The sequence below is a fragment of the Sminthopsis crassicaudata genome, chromosome 1 (genome assembly GCF_048593235.1).
Source record: "Sminthopsis crassicaudata isolate SCR6 chromosome 1, ASM4859323v1, whole genome shotgun sequence".
In the NCBI taxonomy this organism is placed as follows: domain Eukaryota; kingdom Metazoa; phylum Chordata; class Mammalia; order Dasyuromorphia; family Dasyuridae; genus Sminthopsis; species Sminthopsis crassicaudata.
In genome coordinates, this window is record NC_133617.1 from 160,334,578 (window position 1) to 160,362,150 (window position 27,573).

The 27,573-nt window shown below is 33.6% G+C and overlaps 1 protein-coding gene across 1 annotated transcript in view; it reads left to right on the forward strand.

Annotated features, from left to right (window-relative positions):
• The window catches only part of GMDS (GDP-mannose 4,6-dehydratase), a 751,186-nt gene that overhangs the window by 586,761 nt on the left and 136,852 nt on the right, over window positions 1-27,573 (forward strand). Inside the window, exon 8 of the mRNA XM_074270339.1 lies at window positions 19,308-19,426. Coding sequence (XP_074126440.1) covers window positions 19,308-19,426 — 119 coding nt within the window. The remainder of the gene's footprint in view (window positions 1-19,307; window positions 19,427-27,573) is intronic.

The following is a 27,573-nucleotide window of genomic DNA, read 5'->3' on the forward strand; positions in this document are numbered from 1 at the left end:
CTTTTAATTTTCTATTAACTGTTCTCTTTCCTCTAATCTCATGCATATTTTTTTTGTTTTGAATAAGTGTATTTTTATACAATCTTCTACTCATACTTCCCTAGCTGTAAATAGATTGTGCTTCCAGAACATAAAAAAGAACTAGATGATTATAGAAAAGGTAGAACTGAAATAACAATACTGACTATTGCTGGGAAACTAGCTCAGTTGTGTGTCTGTGTCTATGTATGTATGTATTTGGGGTTATTTCCCTCTATACCTCATTCTGCACTCAAAAATTGTAGTTCAAGATTAATAATGCTGTGGAAAATTTTATAGGAGAAATTAATACCATAGTGTTTTTGTCCTATAATCCCAAAAAAATATCTTGGGTTGAGCAGTGTAGAGTGTTGGGTAATATTTGAATGACAAGTCTCTTGAGAATAAGTAGGTACTACAGAAATGTGTATGGTAAATTCAACAAATGGCATGTTTTCTTCCAAATTATCTACAAACCAGTATGCCAATGGTAGGGAGCACTGTCCATTCTGGAAAGATATGTCAGCAGTTTTGCTTTTCTTCATCTCTTCTTTGGAGCCTTGAAGACCCTCGGAGCTCCATAAATGGAAGCCTTTTTTCCCATTTCCAAAGAGACCCCCCTCTTTAATGATTTTGTGAAAAAAAATGGGGTAATGTAATATGCACTGCCAATAACCAGGAAATATACAATGAGAAGCTGACCTCTAATGTTTTATAAATTATGTTAAGGTCCCTGTCATCACTCTTTAAAAAAAAACTCAAATACTCAAAAATGCCAGTTTTCAGTATGGTCAACTGCAAATATATCAAGCAAGGTATCCAAAAGAAAAAGAATGATCATGCAGCTATCACATGTAGCTATTCTAAATGGTAACCTTGTGTCCTGAGAGAGTTAATTTATCACCCTAAAGGTGAGCAGTCAATTACTGGAAAGTTGTCCTTTCCACTTTAATTAATAGTAGCAACTTGTTTTCAAGTTTCTGCCTCATATGAGAAATGTTAGATAAAAATCTTCATTTCAGAATAAGAACTCAGAGGTGGAAGGATTCCTTGTCCCTACTCAATTTTCTGAATCATTCACACCTATCCAGTAGTTTAGTAGAATATTTTCCCTTGGTTGCTGGCAAAGCATGTCAATCTATCCCCACTTTTTATTTTCCACAGAAGGACTAGAGAGAGTTTATTTGGAAACAGGAAACAAAAATTAATCATAGATTAGAAAGTGTCATGTGCATGGATAATTCATTTTAATGAAAACTTCAAATATATCAGTTATTTCCTTGGCATCATAATTTAGCGGCTAGAGAACTGGCCTAAAAGCCAGGAAAACCTGGATTCAAATCCTGCCTCTCACATATTCTGTCTGTAGGACTCTAGGAAAGTTCCTAGACTGTGGGCTCCGGGCTTTACTCCCAAGCTGCAAATTGCAGAGAAGGTGCTAACTTTTATTTGTAGAAAGAGTTAAAAGGGAGTCCCACTTCCATTGCAAAATAATAATGGAAGAAATGAATTTTAACTTAGTTTACTGGTAACTTCTTTGACCATGAGATCATTATAAAGTCTAATTTAAAAAACAAAAATATCAAAATCCGCCATTGTGTCAAAAAAAGAAAGAAAGAAAGAAAGAAAGCATTTATGAGTGCTATTAAACAAAGCACATTTTTGTATCATTTTAATTTTTTTGGTCAGGCTTGGTTTCTTAGTTTGTATACTTTTAAAAACATGTACTGAAATGAAATCACTCACAATTTTATTCTATGGAAAACATTAATGGCTCTTTTAAAATGACCAAGGATCAACTCCCTTAATTTTTCAACATCCCAGAAAACTTCAGGGATTCCCCCTTAAGATTAAAATCACAAGTAAAACTCACATCTTTCTTTTTATGAATACCATTGTACATACTCTCTGTCTGTGAAAAGATAATCAGAAAGAATGAAACTTGAATCTTTCTCCAAGCCAAAAATTGCATCATAAGCACTGTGTGATCAATAAGTACATTGTGATGATTATTTCATTGCTGATTAACTTGTATGTCTACAAGCCAACACTTGACTTGAAAGTCTGGTCTGGTTTCTTGTGGTGAGAGCGTGGCCTTTACTAGTCCTTTGCTGGCACTCATCTCTGGGACTGCTCTTTCCTGACCGCAACCTTGGGTACAACCCTTTAGTTTCACAGTGAGTAATCACATCAGCTGGAGACTCTGCCACTTTTGTGAAGAGCTATGTAATTTTTTCATGTACCAAAATAGCAAAAGAATTAATTCTGAGGAGGGGAAAAAGATTGGGAACTGGGTCAAACACCTGGTCTTAGAAACTTATATGAAAACTGTAAAAAATCTGGGTGTTTGCTTTAGGCTTGTCGCTAGTTAAGGTAAAGGCAAACAATTCAAAGAGGTTGCATATTTGTCTGCTTGATGAAAAAAGGCATAACTTAATAGGAATTACCCACGTTTCTCAGTTAATTGATGAATGAATTCCCACTTCTTCCAGTCTCAGTCATGGCTTTTCTCTTTTGCTTTGAAATGGGTTATTTTTTAACTCTTGTCAAGATGTCAAAACTTCCTCTTCTCGATTTTTATTTTCTTCTTTGAATATTTTTTGGTTTTATTGTTAACAAAATGAAGTCAATTATTTATCCCTTTTTCTTGTATCTCCTAAGTGAAATATGGTTTTATTGTCTCAGGCATTACTTTTAATTTCGCCACTTGCTGGGTAAATAAACCATTGTGTACTTGAAGGGGAAAAAAAGTTGGCATAAAAGCAGACTATGTTTAAGCCTCTTACTTTTCTTTGCTAGTGAGATTTCCCAACCAAAGCTCCACTGTTTTATTTTGCCTCTGGCTAACATCTAAAGATCAGTAATGAAGCTCTATGCAAATACTTTCATGTATTAAAAGAACAATATTTTGACACTCATTGACACACGCAAAAAAATACAACACTAAATTAGTGTTGGTGGAACAATAAGGACATTGTTCATTCACGTGAAATGAATGTGAAAAATTTTGTGTTGTGTTAACAAGGAAGGTTGTTCTTCGGAACTTGACCTTTAAAGTCTACCTAGTTTATGCTGCTTATATTTTTTTAAATTGAGAGAAAAAAATTAATGTAGAATCAGCTCTTATTGAAAAATGTTAGGCAGTTGAAACTTACTGAAAAAGTTTTTATACTTTAATTTAAATTTTTCTGCTATTGATTATTTGAATTACACCCTTTTTCAAGAGCATCTTTTGTGGGACAGTTTTAGAAGTTTTCAATGCATAAGAAATTTAAAATATTTTTAAAATATTTAATTTCTTCTAAGCTAGCTTTTTCTTTTGGTGTCAGTGGGATTTGATTTCATCCATAGCTACAGAGAATCAGGGGAAAAGTATTTGCCTTCATCATTTTATTTACCTTCAATTCCTTGTCTTATAGAATGTAGCCATTTGAGATTTTAAAATTTGAAGAAATTAAATCTTTCAAAACCCTCGCAAATCTTAAAATCTGGAGAAATTGGTTTTGGTTTGTTGATTGGTTGGAAAGAACTTTGTCTTGAGCACCATTTAGAAGGGAAGTTCTTTTCTCTCTATCCTTAGATTAGGAGCAGTGCATTACAATGAGAAAAGATTTTTTGTCAATTGAAACCAATTTGTTCTTCCTATTTACTCCAGGCAGGATTGTTGCAAATATATTCTCAAGGGAATGATTATGAAAAGAGAAACTTTACAATGAAATTTCACCCAAAGCAGAAAGAAAGAAAATAACCTCACTGACTTATAAACTTACTTGATGCTCAGACTGATTCTATACAACCATAAAAGGGGGAAGCTAAATTTGGTTTTCTTAAACTTTACTGAACATTTAAAGTATAGAGTTGGAAAGAGATTTTTCATTGAAATCCTGATTTGGTTAGTGTAGCTGTTGGAACAAATCATATTTTAAGAGACCTTAAAGCTTTTGAAAGAGCCACTCCTAAGATGTAAATAAATTTCCATTTCCAAAGATGGCCCAAGTGTCCTTCCGAATCCGCTTCAAAGAAAGACTACCAGAAGCAAATTGATGATCTGGCACTGTTACTGAGGTACATGTCTGTGTATGTTTTTGTTGGTGGGTGGGGTGAAGGTCATTAGACAAGTAGGAAAATATTGAACAGCCTGTTCCCAATGTATGAATAATTTTGTTCCAAAGATTTGTCCGTAAGTTCATTTTTTGGAACTTGAAATGCATTTTCCCAGAGAGAAGCAATGTTATAAATGGTGGATTTATTAAGACCACTTTACATGTAGCTGTAATACTAATAATATTTCTTTTATATTCCTTTCAATAATAAAGATTACAACCCCTCCACTTCTTAAGGTACAGTGTGATAGAGCCTATCCTGCTATAAATGCTCCATAAGAGGTCCACTATAAAAGGAAACTTTTTATAGGTCTTTTGACTTTGAATGAGAATTAATGTCCCATATTGTCCATTGGTTATTCCTCATTTTTGCTATATAACCTCATCCTTTTGTGGTTCTACATCTCATTGACCTCTTTTATGCAACTTCTTGTTTGCAGTGCTTCATTGCATAGCCTCCTTATACCTATTATGTGTTCATCTTGCCCTTGAGATGACCTGCAACTTTGATTCCTTGGAATCTGTAGTATTCCATGACTTGAAAATAGATAGCATTACAAGAAGAATATAAGTGATAAAAATTTAGGTTTCTGTTTTAGGGTTCCTTAAAAAACATTGCACAATCTCCAGTGCAATGTGTCTATTTTCCTTCTGTCCTATTTTGGACCCATTTGATGTTCCACAGGCATTATCTGTCTAAATTATATAAATGAGTAGATAGATTCTATGGGTTATCTATCCAATTGCATATCATAATCAGGTCAATGAATATCCACTCAATTTTTCAAGTATAACTAGTAAGTCTTAGTTCTTTTGAGAATTGAATGTGCCATTTAGAGACTCCATGAAATTAGCCCAGTGCCATCTGCAAAAGGGGTCACTTGAAATATCACATCATTCCATTCCTCTTCTATTTGAATTTTACCGAATATCTTTCAGGAGCAGTAACTAGTGTTAGTCCAGCCAGTATATAATAAACACAATGGGGTCTTGTATTCTCTGCAACTTGAGGTCAGTTGTGTGAATGTGATGACATGGTCCCACACAATATCATTTATGAAAACTTTCCCTTTCTCTTGTGTTTGTCAAAGCAATCCGTGTTATGTATATTCACATTCTTACAACAATATAACAATCTTGTAATGATGTAACACATTTAGAGTTTCTAATATTTTCTAAGTCACCTTTTATTAATAGTAATAATGAATGACATTTGGGCAGCTAGATGATACAATAGATAGAGCACCTGGGTTCTGAATAAGGAAGACTCCTGAGTTCAAATCTGGTCTTAGACATTTGCTAGCTGTGTGACCCTGGACAAATTACTTAACCTGTTTACCTCAGTTTCCTCATCTGGAAAAGTAAATGGCAAACCATTCTAGATTTTTTGTTGTTGTTGTGTTTTTGTTTTTTGATATTTTTTTTAATCAAGAAAATCCTAAAAGGGACCACAAAGTGTTGGACACAATTTTAAAAAGACTGAAAATAGTGACCTTTATCTGTTTGGTTTTTTAATAAGCATTTGATAATCTCCTATCTTTCACTTACCTTAAAAATTGATCCTTCATGCCATCAAAATTGTGTACCTTCCTCAGTGACCTTTTTCTGTTTATACTCAAACTGATACAAGCTACTCTTCCCATTTTTTTTTCATGACATTCTACTTCTTCATTTAGCACTTTGGAAAATAACATAGTGTTATTCAAAATGAGGTAGCTTCATTGTCAGTGATAAAGAAAATAGTTTATTACAGAAATCTTAACAGATTCTTACCATTTGTTTTTCTGTTTGACATCTTTCATCTTATCCTTCATTATTTCTGAAATGATATGGCTTAATTGAGTTTCACATCAAAGTTTTACTGCCACCTTTTCTTCTGGTATTATAAAATGATATGTTTATATTCTAAATTACTGTTGCCTTTAACTCACATATTTCTTTTCTTAGCAAAGAAATCAAATATTTCTGGTTTCTAAGCCATTTGCCTCATAGTAACAATCAACTTATATCACTCAGATATCATGATCTGTGGTGAGAGGCTTCACTGATATTTTTATTTGTTTCCCATTTATGAGAATTAATAAATAATTTAAATGTCATGAAAGTATTGCTTCAGTTTCATGTCATATCCTATTATTTTGATTCTTTTGATGAGATCTGGATTTTTTTTAATTTTTGATTTATAGAATAAAATAAGCCTTTCCATAATAGCATAATAAAAAAAAAAAGATGATTGCACATGAAACTGCAAATCTATAATATGCAATTCACCAAATCACTATTCCTATTGATTTTTCTCTTTGCTCTGACAGGTCTATTATCTGATTGTATGCAGATATTTGAATCAGAAATTATTCTAAATCAATCACCACTCATTTCCCATTAGTAAAAAATATAGTAAATTTACTTTTTCTAGTAACTTGGGACTCACCAAGTCCATACCCTCTAAATTGTCATTCTTAAGTATCCATGATATAGAGCCATAAATTTTTGGCTTCTTGTATTTCCTTATGGTGAGCTGTGTTTTCCAGCATATTTTTAATGATTCTGTCCTATTACCTTTTACATCAAAGTCATCAAGTATTCATTAATTCAATTTGCATCTTATTGAATTCTTTGTGGGCTTTCTCTATCTTCTTCAATAAGTTTTGGTTAGTAGGCTGTGTGTCTTCATGGTTTACATGGTAGGCTTTTTGCAAATATTGACCAGGAGCCCTATAATATGATCTTTGAAAGATTTCTTATTCCTTTTGGGTGAATGATAAAACCAGTTCTGCTGGCTCCTTTATTTGCCTCCAAAGAGAATCTATCTTTCAGTTGCAATTTTTGGTTTCTTTTATAGTGAGAAATTGATTATGTTCTTTTCCTGGTTGCTCTCTCTCCTATAGATTTTCATGATGCTCTTCACTCCAGATTTTTTCTCCTACCCTTCTAATTGCTTTGCTAAAAAGAAGACTTAGCAACTGATAGATGACTTGGGTGACATATGGAGCAGTCTTTAAAGGAACAAAGGTTGTGGAGTAATGATGTCAGCTATATGTATGGTAAAGGGCTGCCACAAACATTTTTGCACTTGTAGGTTACAGTAGGCTTTTTCAGGTAGGCCAGGCAAAAAGAGTGTTCAGGGAAATCTATAACCAGATGTGAAGTTCAGATGGTGACAAGATATTGCTCAGAATTAGGTAATCAGGTAAAACTTTAAAGATCACAGTGTTTTTAAGGTCAGAGAGTCCCAAGTTCCAAGATCCAAGGAAACTGCAAACAAAGGAATCCAGACAAAGAGAAAAGGTTTAAAGAGATTCAAGAATTCAAACAAGAGTTTGGGCTCCAACATCAAACATAACTTTGATACCAGCTTCCCTCCTCTAGCCAGGCTCTGTTTGAGGTACTAATAAATCTTAACCTTGTTTCTCTAGGCCAGAATTGTTACACTCAAGGCCTACTGGCCATCATGGGCCTGAAAAAGTCCCAAGCTCCAACCAAATTAAAATGTAATTGGGAAATGTTTAATAAAGTAAATAAAATGTAATACAATATAGATAGTGTTCATTTATGGTTCTGAGTCAGTAAGTGGTAGCAGAGATTCTTTTTTGTTTGAGTTTGACACCACTGGTCTAGACCCTGTAGGTGTGAACAGGTAATTAAGAACACCTGGGAGAAGTGAAGAGTTAAAACTGCAGGCAACCAAGCTTCTGGCAGATAGTTTAGGTGGTGGGGGTAGGGAAGAAACAGGGTGGTAGGGACAAGATTTAAGTTGTAGTGAGAGTGAAAGTTTCCACATCTCAATGGCCATTCCTTGAGCCATTTGGTTTGCTGGGGGTTGGTGTGAGAGAGTGAAATTTTCACAGCACATTGTTAAAGAGATTTTAAACAACTTTATTTCAAAGCTACAAGATGAAGCAACAGCAGCTGTGTTACTTAAGTATTATTGTCACTAAAGAAAATTATAGTCATTTCATAATTACATAGAAATAATTGGCTCCTATTTTATCTATCATGAGATAGGTGGTATTCAATTTTGTAATGACCCCCTCCCTTACCAAACATTCTTATGTTTATTCATTCTTTTATATTTGTGCATACATGTTATATATACATTTCCTTGCCTTTGGGGCATATAGTATCATCTTCTAAAATAACTTAATAAGCTCTCTCAGTATATAATATCGAGTGCTGCACCAGCACATAACAGACCTAACCCATTCCTTCACAGTTTATGATCTAAACTGGATAGTGTTTCATAGATGAATGTAAGATATTCTGTATCCTATAGTTAAATTAGGGAAGTTGAAATCTGTTTCATAAACTCTTATTAAATGAACTATATAAATTCTTTACTTCAGTTTCCCCATCTTTAAAGTTGTCTAAATTCTAAATCAAGAATTGTCTGGGTGCTTCAGAAACTTAAGATAAAACATTTTAAAATTTTAAATAGAAATTGCTACCTAAATCATCATTTATATGCTATATAATAGTACCATTCCCCTACCTGCCCTATTTAAAATGTTAATGCATTATCATTCATGTATTTTGTCATTCAAACACATTTACTAATTCTTCCACCTTACAAATCTATTCCTCAGTTTCCACTTCACTCTCCCATATCTTTCTGTAATTTCTTTGGTGCTCTTAATTGCAATTCAATACTCCATTACCTGTATTTTATGTAGGATTTGATAAATGAGCACAAAACAGTGCTGTTTTTCATGGAAATCAGGGAGACCTTCATGGAATTTTCTTAGAGGAAACATACCCAATTATCTTCAAAAGAAATGGCCACCTTTGAGCAAATCATAAAGAATCTGTTATGTTCATCAAGAAAGTTAAGATGGATATATAGTTGGGTTATGTTATAGCTTATCATGCCAAGGCATGGATGGCAAAAGAGCTATGCTAAAGTCCAACTGAGATGGCTGAGACCACACTTTAGAGGCATTTTTCAAAGGTCAACAAAAGCAGAAGCTTCAGAATCTTGGAAAGCAAACCAGATAAAATCAGGAATACAGGATAAGTCTCAAGGTTTCATAAACCTGTAAAAGAGACTGGTCAGCAGTGGTCAGAATCTTGGCAAAGAATTTAGGCAACAAGGGACACCAGCGACAAGTAAGAAAAGTAATAGTGTTAGTCTAGACTAAGCTTTTCTGTTACATTCCTGTTTCTTGAAAGATGGGGACTTGGGAATTTTATAAGCCTTAGTTCATCACAGCCTGCCAATCTGTGCTAAAAGACTCTATGGACCTCAATATGAGCCTGAAGAGCATATGTAACACAGCAGATGCCCACAATAGAATCTTACTTACCAAGAAACCCACTCATACATATACACACATACATATTCCCATAATTCCTGACTTTATTGACCAACTGACTAGAACCCATTCATTGGTTTTTATAATGTCTATAATCACATTTTTCCAATAGCTAGCAGTGGGAGATATTTCTGAGTACATAAAGGCATAGTTTAGTGCTCAAAGATGCTTCCATGAAAGTGTTCATCTGGTCCTGATACAATCAGCTGATCAGTGATGCTTGTAAAAGTGAACACAAGGTCATCAGCCAAGGTTTCTATATTACATAAGAGCCTAAAATGTTGTGAAAAGGGAAAAGGACCCACATGTCCAAAACTATTTGTAGCAATTCTTTTTGTGGTAGCAAGGATTTAGAAAATGAGTGAATGCCCATCAATTGGGGCGTAACTGAATAAGTTATAGTACATGAATGTAATGGAATATTATTGTTCATAAGAAATTATGAATAAGCTGATTTCAGAAAAGCTTGAAAATACTTATATGAACTGATGCCGAGAATCAGGAGAATATTATACAAAGTAACAGCAAGATTATGTAATAATCAACTATGATAGATATAGCTCTTCTTAACAATAAAATAATCCAAGACAATTCCAATAGACTTGGTATAGAAAATTCCATCTGCATTCAGAGGGAGAAGTATGGAGACTGAAGGCAGATCAAAACATACTATTTTCATTATTTTATTTTTCTTGTGGTTTTTCCCTTTTATTCTGATTTTTCTTTTACAATATGATGAATATGGAAATATGTTTGAAAATATGTTTGAAATAATTGTACATGTATAGCCTATATCAGATTGCTTGTTATCTTGAGGAAGGGAGAAGGAAGGGAGGAAGAAAAAAAATTGGAATTCAAAATCTTACAAAAATGAATGTTGAAAACTATACATGTTACTGGAAAAAAATAAAATACTATCAAGGAAAAAAATGTGAAAGTTCTTAATTATTTTTGCATCAGCCTAGGAATTTTCATTTGCTTCTAAGATCAGACCCTAATCCCCAAACTTGCCAAATTTGGAGTTGACAGATATTAAGTTGTTCTCTGGCTGGAATAGGGAGTAAAGGAATAGAAAATAAGAGTTCCTTACAACTCTCTCTGTTTATATATTATGTATTCTGTATATATCATTAAGTAATGAATGTAAAATTGCTATAGGAATGTCAATTATTATATAGATAAAGCATCAGTTAGTCATTCAGATAATATAAAATAACAGTTTAGTGAAAAGGAAATGAAGTCTTTGTTGTTTGTTAAAATTAATATGTGCTGGTGTTTCTTCTTTCACAATCTTCAGTAGTTTAGTATGTTAGTATTACTTTGCTCTTCTCAAATATTATTTAGGTGAGAAAAGATTGACTGTAGAATGTTTTTTCCTTTCCTGTTTCTGTTCTTTGGAATCCCTAAAATACTTGCAGAAATCTTGCCAGGAGAAATATGTATATGTATACATGTATACAATGTATACAATATGTATACAATGTCTTAGAACAAAGGACAAATAATGACAAAATCTACAAGACTTAAGGCTAGAATTTGGTTTTTTAAAATTCCTTTACTAATACTTTACTGGAAATATTTATTTGAATGATATCTTCAATCACAAATGAAGTAAACAAGGATTTAGTAAGGGCTATATGCAAAGCACTTTGCTAAACTCTGAAAATACAAATAGAAAAGACAGTCCCTGTTCTCAAGGACTTCATATCATATGAGGAAGACAGTACATATGAGAGGTTTCAACTAAAACCCAGTTAGAAAAGTCCAGGGGAATATTACATTCAGTTTGAATGGGCTTCTGAAAGCTGACTGTTAAATTTTCAGTGTGACCATTTACACCTCAGAAATTGACAATTGCAACAAATCATTTAATTTATTATTTTGTTGATTGACTCTTAGTGATCCCATTTGGGATTTTATTCATAAAGATATTGGAATGGTTTGTCATTTTCTTCTCCAGCTCATTTTACATATAAGGAAACTGAGAGTTAGGTGACTTGTCCAAAGTCACACTGGTAGTTAGCATTATTATTCCCAAGGCTAATTGATTATATCATGTTTCATTGACTCTCAGAAAGCAGATAGTAAAAATTTCATTGCACACAGCACCAGAAACTCTTTATCATCTCTTGTTATCCATTGTGGCATAAGAAAACTTTTGGTTAGTAGAGTACTCTTCTGTGAGCTTTATAATGCATATAATCATTAGTATACTATATACTAATTGATTATAGAGTATTCATTATGAAATATCTTTGCAAATGTCAAGTCTTAGATATTTTCAGAGTTCAGTACTACTTACAGTGATTATTTACAAACTTTTTTGATCATGTACTCTTATTAAAATTTTTTCAGCATAATATATCAATATATGTATATTCATAAATTATATATTACATGTACTATACTCAAAGAAAACTAGGATTTTTAGATATTTTTTAAAAATAATATCTATTAGGTGTTCAAAAAACCTTTTTACTCCAAAATATTAGTAATGTTATTGGATATGCATTTTTTTAAAATCTTGGTTTAACAGTTTAACACAACTATTTAAATATCTGTTTCTAAGTTTAGTTTATCTCAATACTTGTTTCTCCTAGTTGTTATAACTAAAAAAGATAACTCATGATAATGGGTAGATTCAAATGAAAAAAGTACAAGTTTTGGGCAAAATTCAGCTATAAGACATCCCTCTTCTCTAATGTCAATCACCTTTCCTCAAGAGAGTTAAGTCTGCAATGATGCTATTAAATAAAGTGTCTAAATAGTGTCTTTTCTATCAATTTTATTATGAACTAGTCATATTCTTCAAATTATCATGTTCTACTCAAATTTGTACTGTCAGTGATCTTACATTATCTCCAAAAATGCATATTGCAATCCTTCTCAGGACACATTGCTCATATTTTTGTCCTCCTATAGGTTTGCCAATGAGGGTTCATCTAACTTGCTGGGAGCTTTTCTTACTTTCTCTTGCTATCTTGAAAATACCATTGGAACAAACAGCAGTTCCTTTTCTCATCAGTTATCCTTTTCTCTCAGTATTTGACTAGTCCATCCTCTCATGCCGTAAGTTCATTAATTTTGCTTCCTGCATATAAATACCTTTTACCCAGGAAATATGTTATTAGTAAGGACTAATTCAGACTATTTAATATCTTTGATAATTTTAAGGACAACTTCTGCAGAATGACAAAGTAAAGAATAGCATAATTTATGTATTTATTGGATCTTGAACCTACTATAACTCCCCTCAAAATTACCAAAGGCTAATCATCTTTCTGAATTTTAGCACCTTTCTTTTTATTGAAATCTGGAATGTTGGAACTGTAACAATTGTTTTATTGGCAAAGCTATCCCTGACTGACTTATTTATAAAGTTCTCCATTTCAACTCCCTTTCTAATGGGAATGTCCTTTTGAATGGTTTGGAAAAACAGAATTAGGAGGAATTCATTTACTAGCCAAGGATGGTTGTAAGGTTTTATATATATATATATATATATATATATATATATATATATATAAATAAAATGGTTATAACCAAGGATGGTTATAAGGCTATCAGTGTAAAATTCAGAACGATGTAGCACTCCACCTTCTTTGGAGCATGAATAGGCCTCTTAGGTTTCCCTCTTATTTTCTAGTATAAGACTTGCCAAGTGTTCACCCTATCATATTGTTCACTTTCAGTCTCTAGTTGGAATTACTAGAAACAGCATCCCAAAAAATAAAATTCTCTTTCTTTGGCCTACCGGGTCTACAGGGTTTTTTTTTTTTTTCTTTCTGGCAGGTACTTTTTCTGCCCATTACTCTTTGAAACCATGCCTTGGATATGATAGGGACCTATTTGAAATGAAGCCAGGATGGTGAATGGGAATCTGAAAAAGTGACTACTTTGTACTTGTAAAGGGCTGAAACTGAGTTGATGCACTGAGGTCCAAGCACTTAAGGCTAATTATCAATTGGACAATACTCTATTAGCATATGCTTGGAGAATGGCCCTTCCCACTATCCTGTGCTGGTTCAATCTGTGAGTGTAGACAGAGAATTGTGAAAGGGATCAGAGGGTGGAATAAGACAAGCGGGAGTCACTTTTTGGCAGTGGAGAGAGAGAAAGAAGGTGTGGAGATTCCTATGTTCAGTCCCCTGACTGCTACCCAAAAGACCAAGAATAAAGACTTTTGCTTGTCCTGACTCTGACTGATTCTAAGGTATCCAGGGTGCTAACTTGGTCTTCACACCCACTGATTTCCAACCATCTTGAGAGGTCACCAAATACCTAAAACAGAGGGCCAATATCTAAAACAATGGAACCACTAAAATCCTAAATATAACTGTTCTAAGAAAGGTGTTATTTTATAAAAAACATAAGCTTCTACCATCTCAAAAAAAAAACAACCTTAAAAGTTAAACCTGTTGTGAGAAGAGAAAAGGCTAGCATTATCTGTATGTATCCTTGTATGAATATATGAGCTGCTAGATGGTACAATGGGTAGAGTGCCCAGGCCAGGAGTCAGGAAGACCTGAGTTCAACTCAGGCCTCAGACACTTTCTAGCTGTGTGACCTTGGGCAAGTCACTTACCCCTGTTTCTCAGTTTCCTGAGAAAATGAGCTGGAGAAGGAAATGGCAAACCACTCCAGTATCTTTACTAAGAAAACTCCAAATGGGATCACAAAGGGTCAGACATGATTGAAATGACTGAACAAACAAATGTATGAATATACAGGGTATCCCAAAAGTCTTAGTGTATTAAAGCTTATGTGAATGAGAGAGGGAAACAGAATGTATGTAATTCACCTTAGATTCAAGTAATCAAACATTTATATAATAATTAGCATATGATGTATTATGGTATGATGGATAGAGAGCTGGTCTTTAGCCAGGTTGAACAGGGCTCTAAGGTCAATAAGTTATGTAGCGCTGGGTAAGATGATTGACCTCTCAATACATGAAGCAAGTCTCTAAGATAGGTTCTTAACTTGTGATCAGGAGGATATACGAATTTGGATGGGAAAAAATTATAACTGTATTTCAATATAATTGGCTTCTTATATAACTATGTATTTTACATAGATATTTATACCTATATTTATAAACATTTCTCTGAGAATAAATTGTTTTGGGTTCACCAGATTTCCCAAGTGATTGATGACACAGAATAGGTTAAAACCCCTCATTCTAAGACCCTTTGTTGCAAAGATGTTGGCCTGTGTTATCAGAGGGAGTTCCTTTCAAGGAGCTCCCTATACCATTGAAACCATAGACTCAATTTCTCTTCTTGTCTTCATGCAAGATAATGTATTAAGTCAAACCAAGCACAGATCAATTAGATTTAAATTATTTTGGAAACTTCCTCACTAAATTGGAAAATAAATAGCTTCTGCATTGACTGTTTTCAGAATTATACAACACAGAAGCACCAAGCTTAAAAAACGGGAATCAAACGTAGTTAAACATAACCTTGATTAACAAATCTTGTTATTCATGGATGACAGCTCAGTTAATAAGTATTTCTGGCTTGTATGCTGAACTGGAGGTTAATGGAGAAGTGGAAGCAATTGTAGACCTGAGAATTTGGAGGCAAACACACCCCACAATCCAAAAGGCATGCACAGAATAGGGAGCAGTTAGTTGGCTGTGGCAATATGATTCAGGTGTTCTCCTTCACCAGTGAAGAGTTACTATGAAAGAACATTAGCTTAAGTGGAAATTGTTTCATATTTATCCATTCTGCTTACTACCTGTATTCCTCATTTGGAAAATTAACTGTTCATTATGGGAAAATTACTTTTCATTATCAGTAATAAAAAATTGAAAATAGTCTATTACCATCATAATTTAAGTTTGTAGAACAAACGTGTTTTATATATTTGAACACAATCATTTTTTCATTCAATATTTTTCTATCTATTAGTATTCAAATCTAAAATGTAAGGAATCCCAAGGGTATATCAACATTTTGAGCCTTAAGGGGTGGTTTGATTTAAAAGTTGTTCTATACATTTGTCAATAAAGGATACTATATTATTTTGAAAAACCTGAAGTCTATTGCATTTCTCAAGCACTTTTTTCTCCTTAGTAGTTGATATAAGATAAATGTTTTTTGACTTGATCTTATAATCAGAATCAAGAATGAAAATAAGTAGGTGGCTAAAGTAATTGAATTATTATATGCAGAAATATCCAAATGGGTTATATATAGGTTATATAAATATTAGAACTAGAGGGAATTTGGACCCCATCCTTTTCCTTCTCATTTTTTGGAAGTAGGGCTATGTGGGAGGGAGATTTCTATGACATATGACCACAGAAAAGTTCTGATATCCAAAAGCCAGAGCAAAGCAGTGATTTTATCACAGATTGTGGCCCAGGCTATGTCATGGGTCATGTGGTTCAGCATGTGAACAGGAAGATGAGAATTGGTGAACTTTTGCCTCAGTTGTGCCGTCCATCAGAGAACAAATGGACCAAAGCAACTTCTGCAGCTGTATACGGAGGTGAATGGATGAATACCTCTCACACAGAGGCTTTTGTGTCCTGGACATGATCTAGCATTATGATGGGATGCACTAGGCCTCAGCTTTGTAGCAAATTACTAACCCATTATCACACTAGAACACAAGATCGTTTATCTTCTAATTCAGAATGTCACCTGTTCTTCATTTACCAGTCAATAACCATTAATTATACTCAGTGGAAATTTAAACAAAGTTTTTCCCCTCTGTGAAAACCAGCAAACCATTTGGTAATGACAAATAAATCTGGAGTTGTGTATCCCCCTCTCTTTCTCATTCCCAGCCTGAAGTCTGGTACAATATGAACTTTAAAGGAAATGCCTAGAAATTGATAGGTCAAAGGCCTCAAATAGTCTGATGGAAAAATAAGATTCTTGGCACTTACTGTAGTGAAAGTGAGAACCTTCTAGAAAGATACATTTCTGTCTGGCTGACAAAAGCAGTATCAGTGAAACGTGTGTGCTTAGTATTTAAAACCATCTGTAACTGCTGGATTGATTTTATCTAATTGAAAAATTAGTAACAAACATTATTTACAGGAATAATGTTATGTTTCCTCCTTTTTTCAGTAGGCCTTTTTTTCTTTCATGTAATTATGTGATTTCTTTTGCTATTTCATTTCATATCCATTTAACATTATGAAGTATTTGAGGGGGAAAAAAAGAACAAACCAAGTGGTCTATAAAGCCTTATGTCAATTTCTTCTAATTGTAATAATTGCAAGTTGAAGAATAGTAGCTTTTTAATTATTGTTTGTCCTCCTTCATCTGATGCTAAAGTAACATGTCAATATAAACTTTGTTCCAAACTGTAATTTACTATTTTATTACTATCTCTGAAAGTCTTTAGTGAATTAAATATTTTAAATATCAGAGTACTAATCTAGGGTTTGGGTTGTGGGACATAGGGGTTGGTAGTCAGGTAAAGTCAACTGATTAGAGAGAGGCTGGCCCAACATAACCAGTTATCTTCACATTTCTCCCACCAACAAGTTGAAACCTTCCCCAATCCCAGCCTCCCACCTTCCCAATATTCTTTTTGATCAAAATATACTGGATGAGAAAAGATAGTTAGATCTGTTCAAATGTGAACAATTTTTCACAGCAAGAGATATAGTTCAAAGTTTATATGCCATTCAAACTAGGTAGTTTTAGGATAAAGAGAGCACTTTTTCCCCAGGTTTTCTCCTACACTGTTGTTGTTATTGTTTAGTCATGCAGTCTTGTCCCACTCTTCATGACCCTGTGTACTATAGCACATCATATCTTCCTATACTCTACTACCTATCAAATTCCTGTCCAACTTCATGTTCATAAAGCAAATAGATGATGCAGTGGATAAAGCACTGGCCCCGGAATCAGGAGGACTTGCGTTCAAATCCAGTCTCTCAGATATTTAATACTTAATATCTGTGTGTGTCATAACCCCAGTTGCCTCACCCAAAACAAAACCAACGCCATGTTCATTATTTCCATCTATCTATCTATCTATCTATCTATCTATCTATCTATCTATCTATCCATCCGTGTCATCCTCTACCGTCCCTTTTTCTTTTGCCTTCAATCTTTCCCAATATCAGGGTCCTTTCCTTTAAGTCCCAACTTCTCATTATATAGTCAAAATATCAAGTTGAAGATAACGTCAGGGTCATATGTAATATGGCTCAGTGATCTGTCTCCCATGGTTTTCTAAAATCCTCCACGAATGAAAAATGCAAAAACAAAATGTTACTGAAGACATTCAGATACAATACTTTTTTGAGAATATGGTTGATTTTATTTTATTTGAACTTGACATGGTCACTTTAGATTAAAAGGAATTAAAGTGTTCAGGTGGCATGTCCAAAGAGAAACTGATCCTTCTCAAAGATTTCATAAACTGATTTGGAGAATATTCACTAGCAACTAAACACCTATTAACATTGCTTTTCTTTAAGATTTTTTTTTTTGTTAAGGTGGGGTTATTTTGTTTTGTCTTTTTTATTGTGTAAAGAAAAAGATGGATTGTTGAGGTTTTTCAAAATGTTTGTTGATGGATGGTTATGGTATGAATATGGGTCTCTTTATTGTTTCATATAATAATTATTAATCATTGAAAATTTGACTTTTCATCTGGAAAAATTTACATGATGAGTGAAGCAAGCAAAACCAAGAAAACATTGTATACAGCAATAGCAAGATTAGTAATGATCAGCTATGATAGATTTGGCTGTTCTCAGAAATTCATTGATTTAAAATTTGGTTGGAAAATGCCATCCCAATCCAGAGAGAGAACTATAAAGAGTGAATTCAGGTTGCAGTATATTATTGCCACCTTTTTTTCTCTGTGTGTGTGTGTGTGTGTGTGTGTGTGTGTGTGTGTGTGTGTGTGTATGTGTGTGTGTGGTTTTCCCTTTTGTTCTGATTTCTCTCTCTCAAATGACTTATATGATTTTAGAAATGTTTTTTAAAAAATGATTCTACATGTGTAACCTGAAAAAAATTCTTTCTTCTCTTTACTTTTTTAACAGCTCATAATTGCAAATGCATTACAACTCACAAATTCAGAGAAATAGAGCCTTATTCAAAGGAAAAAAAACTTATTTCTCAATACAATACAAATATAAAAACCACTAGAGTCAATAAGATGGTTTGATACTAGAAAGATTATAAATCTATATGCTACAGCAATTACCATTTTAGTTAAGCATGTCAGTTTGAAACTGGCTCTGATTTTTGCTACTATTTTGTCTCATAATATCCACTTATATATTTGGGTTTTTTATTTCATTTCTATTTGAAGGGAGAAGATAGTTTTGTGTGTGTTGTGGAATATTACCTTTAATCTTAGATATATGTCTATGCAGGAAGAACACCTGATTATGAATGTTATCTTATGAAAATATTTAACTGTACAATAAATGACTTTTATTTTTTCTGTGACTATTAGGCAATTTCATTTTTAAAAATCTCAGTACCACAGTTTATTATACATTTCTGGTTTTGTGTTACAAAATCCTTCAATGTTAGGTTCCTGGAATTTAAAAGTAATTATTTTGCTGTTCAAAGTAATTTCTTCTTTTAAGGACTATCCCTTTTATTTCCAAATTATTTTTCCCCTGTCTTCCAGCTATGAAACAAAAAGAAAATTAGATAAAGTCTTTCAACTGCTCTTTCTTCAGTGTGATATAATTGAAGTAATTCTCCTCAGAGCTCTACTTGAAACCGGTTATCACCCTGTATGGAAGTCAGGCACATTTTCCTTGTTGTTTGAAACCATACCTAGTTATCTATACATTAGAAATGCAGTAATACCATATGATATAAGATAGAAGCCACTTAATGAGATGCTCAGCTTGGGTTTATTTTTCTTTCTTTAGGCTATGTGGCTAATGTTGCAGACCGATGAACCAGAAGACTTTGTCATTGCTACTGGGGAAGTCCACAGTGTCCGTGAATTTGTGGAGAAATCATTTTTTTACATTGGGAAAACTATTGTGTAAGTCTGCTTGTATTGGGAGCAGGTTTCTGTCCGTTTGTCAATCATTTGTGTTTGTGTACAAAGTTATCCCTGTGCTAGATTTACCTAGCATAGAAAGACAGGCATGCTCAATATTAAATACAGACTTGGCCCTGTCACAGTGAACTTCAGAATCCAAAGATGGCAAATCACTAAGATTGAGCCTTTCCAGCCAGGATGTTTTTGCCCCTGCCTGTGAAGCTCTGAGAAGAATATGAGAGCCTTTCCCTGAAGTTTGAGGTCAGGTTTTAATTGGAGCATTAAAAATATTTGGCAGAATCCCTCATCACAGGAGGGAAATGCTTTCACAAAGGTAGGGGGTAGCTTTAAAATTAATCCTCACAAAGTTTGACAAGTCACTTTTATCCTTGATGCTATTTAGTTTTCATTTCACTTGTCATTTTGCTTCTCTATAGCCCAAGAATTAAACAACTCTTTTAAGATTAATTTAGCATTCCATATAAAATGTTCTAGTAAGAAGCATTTTCTTAAAAAAATATATAACCTTTTCTTATGTCTAAACTTCCTTTAGGCCCATAATATTGGTTGTTCTAGCCCAATGTAGGAGACTGAACAAAAAGTAATCATTCTTATTTAGTTAGTGAAATTTAAATTTATCCATATAACAAATTTCATTGAAATTAGTTTGAAATGACTGAACCCCTTTTTGAAAATTTATCTTTTTATATTAATATAATAGAAGGAAAGATATAAAAGTACATGTTGGTAGCTTTTTCTGGTCCAGACTTATGATTTCATCAGTGTGATGAACTCCAGGTATAGAAAATTCTTCCACCAATACAATGGCAACAAGATATATATATCTTTGAGTCTTAAAGAGTTCCCTTAAGGCACTGAAGGATTAATTGACTTGCCCTTCATTACTTAAGCTAGTATAAATCAGAAAACCCATCTCTTCTTGGCTGATATGTCTAGCCCTTTATTTATTCACATTGTGCTATCTCTTATGAAAACCATCAAGTATTTAAATATGTGCAAAATCAGCCGGCTGCTTCAAAAATTATCCTGAAAGAAAGAAATAGAAAGATGAGAAATACTGATACATTGAGTTAAAATAAAGACTATCTTCATTTGCTTAACAAGAATCTTTCCTGTGGTGGGGGTACTATAATCCTGATTTGTGCCATCAGAGTTAAGAACCTCTGTCATCGACATTCCCATTACACAGCTCTTCTATTTCTGAGTCATGAAAGAAAATATTGAGCTGGGGGTGCAGAATGTTTACAATGCATATTTTGCATAGTTTGACAGAAAATACAAAATTCCTTCTCAAGGCCAGATAATAAAATCATGATGGCTTTGTGAATGCTTTGTGTAATTTATATTTTATTGTTTATTATTTTTTCAATTTCCCTCCTTCTGTATCTTCTTTGGGCCCTCTGCATCAACATACCAATCTCAGCTGGAAGAAGGAGAGGAAAGCCACAGGCTCCTCCATGATGCTATGCCAAGGCTGTTCCTTAGGCCATCAAAATCACTGGGTTGCAGCTGGTGAACTTTCAAGAGGGCCAATAAGTTTTACTTGGGAACAATATCTCAACAAAACTGTGTGCAGAAATGAACAAAGAACACATTATGATTTGAACAACACTTGAAAATTGGTGGGGTTAGAGGAGACGTAATGTAGAGAATGTTTTAACTTAGTCACTTTAGAGACCATTCAAGTTTAGGGAATTTGTTTGCATAGAACTTCAGGTATCCTTTTCAACTTACACTTTGATACTCTCATGGATCTTTGATTTGATAAAAATGGATAGTATTTTCACTGGTGCATTTTACAGCCTCTCATACCTTCTCATCCTGTGTAAGTCTCATCCACATTCTTTATTGGAGGAGCCATCCAAAGTGATCATGACCTTTCTCTAGGTTTTTGTTTTGTAGTTTTTGTTAATATTTTGACAATATCAGTGCATCTCTTATTCCTTTTTCTGATCTCATGATTGACCCATGAATTTCCTCTTAGTCAAGCATGTTATTGATGACATCTTTCATGATACTTCTTGATCACAAGCTGTCATTGATAACCTATGTAACCTGTAGTCTGTTACATGTATCATGCATTGGTCCATTGCCTTGTGAGCAACTCATGGTTTGATTGTGTAGAAATTATAATGAATTCATTGTAATGGTCTGTTTTTGCAGCACTAGAAAAATATTGGCATTAAGTAGATGGGTGTTTGTTAGATGCTAGCTTGGAACTGGTGAAACTACTACAGTTTTCCCCATGGAACCAAGCCTACTTTCTGTCCCCTGTGCAGTTCTAAGCCCACCTTATTGCTCATCTGAAGTACCTGGACAAGATAATATGTACCTGTACATTTGCATTTCATAATATGGATCATAGTTATTTTTCATCTATTTGGTTTTTTACCTGTCTGGATTGTTAGACTAGTCTCTTCTTAGTCGTTATATCTCATTGAGGTAGATCAGTACTGTATCAAGGTTCCAGTTGTTCTTAAGTTGATTATACCCTCTTCATGAGCCAGTTTAAGTTCTTTATTTCATAATTTTTGTGCCTATGCCCTTCATCCTTACTTATGAACTATATAATAGTAAATGGAATGAAAACAGTCAACAGGGTTAAAACATGCTTTTAGTAGATGGAAACTGATTAATACTTAAAATTAATATAGTTTAACATGTTAGGTAAGTGTAGCCTTTTAGAATAGGTTTGCATTGTTACATTTTAATTTTTAATCTCCTAGACTCACAGAATTTATTTATAAAATCAGATTTATCATGTCAATTTAAAGTTCACATATTTAGAATAAATTTATATTTGCTATTTATGTATAATTTTGCCAACACTATTTGTTCACAAATAAGATATATTGAATTAGAGGACAAGACAATATAAAATCCAGAAAACGATAGGAAAACAAAGGCCACTCTGTGGAGTAAAGGAACTATTTCTCAGAGTTGAAATAAGACTACTCAGTCTGGGTCTGCTTCTCCTGATAAGCACTTTTCTTTGAGTTAATAAGGGAGAAAGTTATAAATATTTATTAAGCACCTATCACATTTCAGACTTTTGCTGAGCACTTCACAAATCTCTCATTTGATCCTCACAACAACCCTATGAAGATAGATATTATAATTATTCCCATTTTGCCTTTGAGGAAATTGAGTCAGATAGATATTAAATGACTTGCCTAGGATTATGTAGCTATTACATGTCTGAGAACGCAGATTTGCTTGACTTCAGACCTGGCACTCTAGCCACTTTACTACCTAGCTGAGCTAGTTAAGATAACAAATTACAATCATTTTATGTGAAAGTTAATATATAGATCAGTTATAATGAGATCAAAAGAATCTAAAAATACTGTTGTAAAAAAAAACTTGTCTTAATTAATTGCTACATGGAGAGCTCTGGCAGTCAAGGGCAAAATTAATTTAGCAGATACATTTTTTGGTAAAAATCTCACAGAGGACTGTTGAAGATTATGAGCAGTATTACATAATAAAAGAAGAAAAACAAAGGCGAGTAAGACCAGTTTAAAGCAATCTCAATGAAACACTTAACCAAGCAGTGGCATCCAAGCAAAGAGAAGATAGGCAGATAAAAAGTACAGAAACTTTTATGACTCTTCAGAATCAAGGTAAATAAAGGTATTACATTTGGTTATAGTCATGAAAATAAGAGAGGAGATAGAAATTGAAAAGAGCCAGGATCAGAAAAAAAAAAAACCTACTAAATATGTGTATATAAACATGTAGATATGTGTCTATACAAATACACATATAAGACCAGTGCTATTATGATTGCCTTTTCACAGTTGAAATTACGAGTCAGATAGTAGTAAAAGAAAGGGGGAAATCTAGGGCATTATTTTTTCATAGTTGGGACAAAGGCAGTGCATAAGGATATTTGAAAACCAAGGAGAGGATGTTAAAAGAGCAAGTTTCCATAAAAGAGAAGGAAATTGTATTTAAACCCCACTTTACTAGCTGGGCAAGTTGCTTAAGATGTCCAAACTTCAGTTTCTTCAACTATACAATTGGAAGAATAATTCTCACACTAACAAATAAGTTCAGTTTTATATGGAATGAAGAAGGGGTATGTGGAGAGATGTGATACATTTATCACAAAGACAAATAATGCATTTAGCCAGAAAGAAGTATGACTTCAAAACTCTGCAAGGGCCCCTACCCCCAAGACCCAGGAAAAGAGCCATAATCATTTAAAAAAGACTCCATGAAAAGAGAAGAGTTTTCATCCAATCAGGATATTTGAGTTAACCCTTTGCCTCATGGGCTCTACTTGTTGGAACTTACTTTTTCCTAGATAGACCATGTACCTATAGGATGTGACATTTTTATACTGTCTTCTTACTATACCCTCTCAGTATATATTCCTTTTTTAAAATTGTATTTTAATGGTATATTATTTTTCTGATTATAAGATGATTTTTAACATAAGATGTTTGTTTCAACTTTTTTCCCTCCCTCCCTTCCTCACCTCTCTTCTCCCCAAGACAGTAAGCAATCTAAGTTATCCATATACAATCAATTTTTTAGCATATTTCCATTACATATATCTTTTTAAAAGCTTAAACAAAACCCAAAAAGGGAGGGGAAAAGGAAAAAGCAGCTGAAATAGATCATGCTGAATATAACAGTTTTGTAGTTCTTGAAGTATTGTCCCTCAGAAAGAAAGATAAAGGTTAAAAAAGAAACCTAACATTTTAATAATTACCAAGAAAGGAAGATCAACAGAACAACTACTGATCTGTATGCCTATTTTCTCATATAAATATTCCTATAAAATTTCTGTCTATGTATATATTAAAGCCATCCTTGAAGAGGGTATTATAAAAAACAGACTTTTATAAGCAATATTCCAGAGTATGCCATGTTTCCCTCCCATCACTTGAATGGAAGATGGTGAAGACAAAATCCCATTATGCTTATTGTTTTTTACTATTTAGTTTTTTTTAAAAAATTCCTATTACTTCCAAGATTAAGCATAAAGCCTTCTATTTTAATGTTTAAGACTCTTCACAAATTAATCCCTTCCATCCTCTAGTCTTTTTTTACATGTTCCCCCTCTCCCTACACATCTATAACCCTGCCCCTCTGACCTGCTCACTATTTGCTGTTCCTTATATTCCATCTCTTTACACTGTTTCTTATATTCTTGACTTTCACATTTATTGTTCCCCATGTCTGCAGAAGGTTTCTGCTTCTTATTTTCTCTTACTTCAAGATTTGTTTAAATCCCACCTTCTGCACGAGGCTTCTTTCACCCCACCCCACCCCCACTGACTGCTAATGCCTTTCTTTCTAAGCTTATCTTCATCTGCTCTCCAAAAAGTAAAATAAAATAAAATAAAATAGAGTCTTAGTACACTTTTCAGCTTTTAATAACAGAAAATGTCACTTAAGACTTTTATATCTTATTCATACCTAGCTCTCTTATCAGGTGCAGCCAGATAGCTTGTTGGATAGAGCACTGGGGTCTGAAATCTTGAAGACTTATTTTCCTGAGTTCAAATCCAGCTAGCAAGTTACTTAACTTCTGTTTCCTCAGCTTCCTCAGCTTCCTCAGCTATAAAATGGAGAACAGAATCTACCTCACAGGGTTTTCATGGTAATTGAATGAGATAATATTTGTAAAATACTTAACCCAGTATCTGTTTTATGGAGAACTCACACAGGGCAACTGCTCACATGGTAGTCAGAAAAAGTGATACAAAGACAGTCTCAAAGTCTCTCTTAAGAACTTTAGAATGTTTTTATAACATGGGAGACCCTGGCACAGGACTGCCAGCATGGCATGCCCTCATCAGAGAAAGTGTTGTGTTCTATGAGCAAAGTAGAATTGAATTAACCCAAAGGAAACATGATATGTGCAAAGTTAGAGAAGTAACCCTAAATTTTCATAGGGATTAATTGTGCCCAGCCTATGGCAGAACATTCCAAATGCATTTGGTCTGATTGTACACACTGTAGCCCAACTCTAATGTAGCGATGTCATTTTTAGTCCTCCTCGAGAAAGAAGGCAATCATCATCATCATCTGTAAAATGCTTAGCATGTAATAAGTGCTAGGTAAATGCTAATTTATTATTATTATCCTCATTATTGTTTGTCTCCCCTTTTATAATGTAATCTTCTTGAGAGAAGAGACTATTTATACCTTTTTGTGGATTCACACCAGGCATAATGCCTGACATATGGAAGGGATTTAATAAATTTACGCACTATAATGACTTTCTTCCATTAAGATGTTTCCTATATCTGCATCAGAATTATACAAAAATTCCTTGAATGATATAACAAATGAGATAATTGTTTACAGTGACCTTATGATTACTAATTTAAAGCAAATAGAAATATTTGCTCATCTCCAACATCATGAAAAATATTCATTATGGAATCTTATCTGAAGAGAATTTCTCTGATGAGATCCTACTGATGCTTCTGTATACAGATAAAATGGTGAACTGATAAATCACATTTCTTTACAAGGAGCCTAACTATCCAGTCTCAATCCTTTGCCACTATTTTAACTTCTTTTGAAATTGTTATAAAATAGTGTAAAAATTTTTTTGTTTAGAAGGGGTGAAGTAGGGATCTACTAGGAGGACTAGTGGAGAGTCATTACTTTCTGGGCCATTGTGAAATTAATTAAATGACTGAAGTCATTTCTAATTCAGCCCTTTCACTGACAGGAAAGCCTCTGAGCCACAAATATTTTCTTCTGTCACATTGTGGGAGGGGGGGCATTTTTCCTTCTACTTATTATTATTAATGAAGTACTATAAGAGGGAAACACTTCCCTGCTATAACATAAATGATAGTAGAATAAAACAATCAGGCAAATGCTTTTCTTGACTAATTCTTTGTCATTTATCTTATTAAATGAAAATAGGGTTTCAAGAATAGTCTACAGCCATTAGGTACCTAGGTATCTTATAGACTTTCTCTACTAAAGAATGAAACAGACTTTTTCAGTCTTTGAAAAGGCTGCATTTTGTTGCTCTATATTTTATTTGATAATAGAAATGACATTCCTAGAGGGAAAGCTGAATATAAAAATCCTATTAACTGAGTAGTAAATTTTCGACATTGGCATTTAAGCAGTCTAATTTGAATTCATTTCTTTCTCTGTGGTATTTCTGTGGGATCAATTCCAAAGTCTGATGTGAAGAAACAAAAAGTTCATTGGCTTAGATCTTTTTTTAAATAGTATTTTATTTTTTCCAAATACATGTAAAGACAATTTTAAATATTCAACTTTTTTGAGTTCAAAATTTTCTCCTACCCTCTCTAAGATGATTACATGTGTAATCATGTAAAACTTATTTTCATACTAGTCAAGTTGTGAAAGAAAAAAGTTTGCAAAATAATTACAGTTTGTAAAAGGAAGAAGCCATGAAAAAAATAATAAGTGAAAATAAAAATAATATGATTTAATCTATATTCAGGATCCATCAGTTTTTTTTTTTGTTTTGTTTTTTGTTTTTGTTTTTTTTTTTTTTTTGTTGAGGTGGATAATATTTTCCATCATGAGTATTTTGGAATTGTCTCTGATCATTGTATTGCTGAAAAGAGCTAAGTCAATTGCAATTGATCACTACACAATAACTAATTTAGATCTTTAAGTGACATCTGCAAGACTTCTAAACATATGCCAAGACACTCTAAATCATCTCTTCTACTCCCAGCTGGGAGCTACAAATGACAGAACTCAAGCCTGGCTATAGCACCAGTGCAAAAGCACTTTAAACTTCAGGGACAGGGAACTGAGGAAGAGAGGAAGCATGAAAAGACAGGTGGAAGGGATAAGCAGCACTCCACTAAGTCTGAGAGAAAGAGTCCAGCTTTCATCTGTGGCCAGTTCTATCACCAGAAGAGTCACTTGAAGCAAACAGTTAGACTGGGATGATGCTAAGATGCTTTGAGATCCAACCCTGAAGGAACCCACCATCAAATAAGACTGAGTTAGAAAGTAATCTAAAGGGTAAAATTGAAATTATCAGAGATCTCAGAAAGAAGAAAATTCAAAGACCTTGAACATAAACAAATAAACTAACAAAGAAAGTATTAACATCAAAAGGAAATATGGCCTACAGACCTGGTAAACTAATTTAGGCCTCT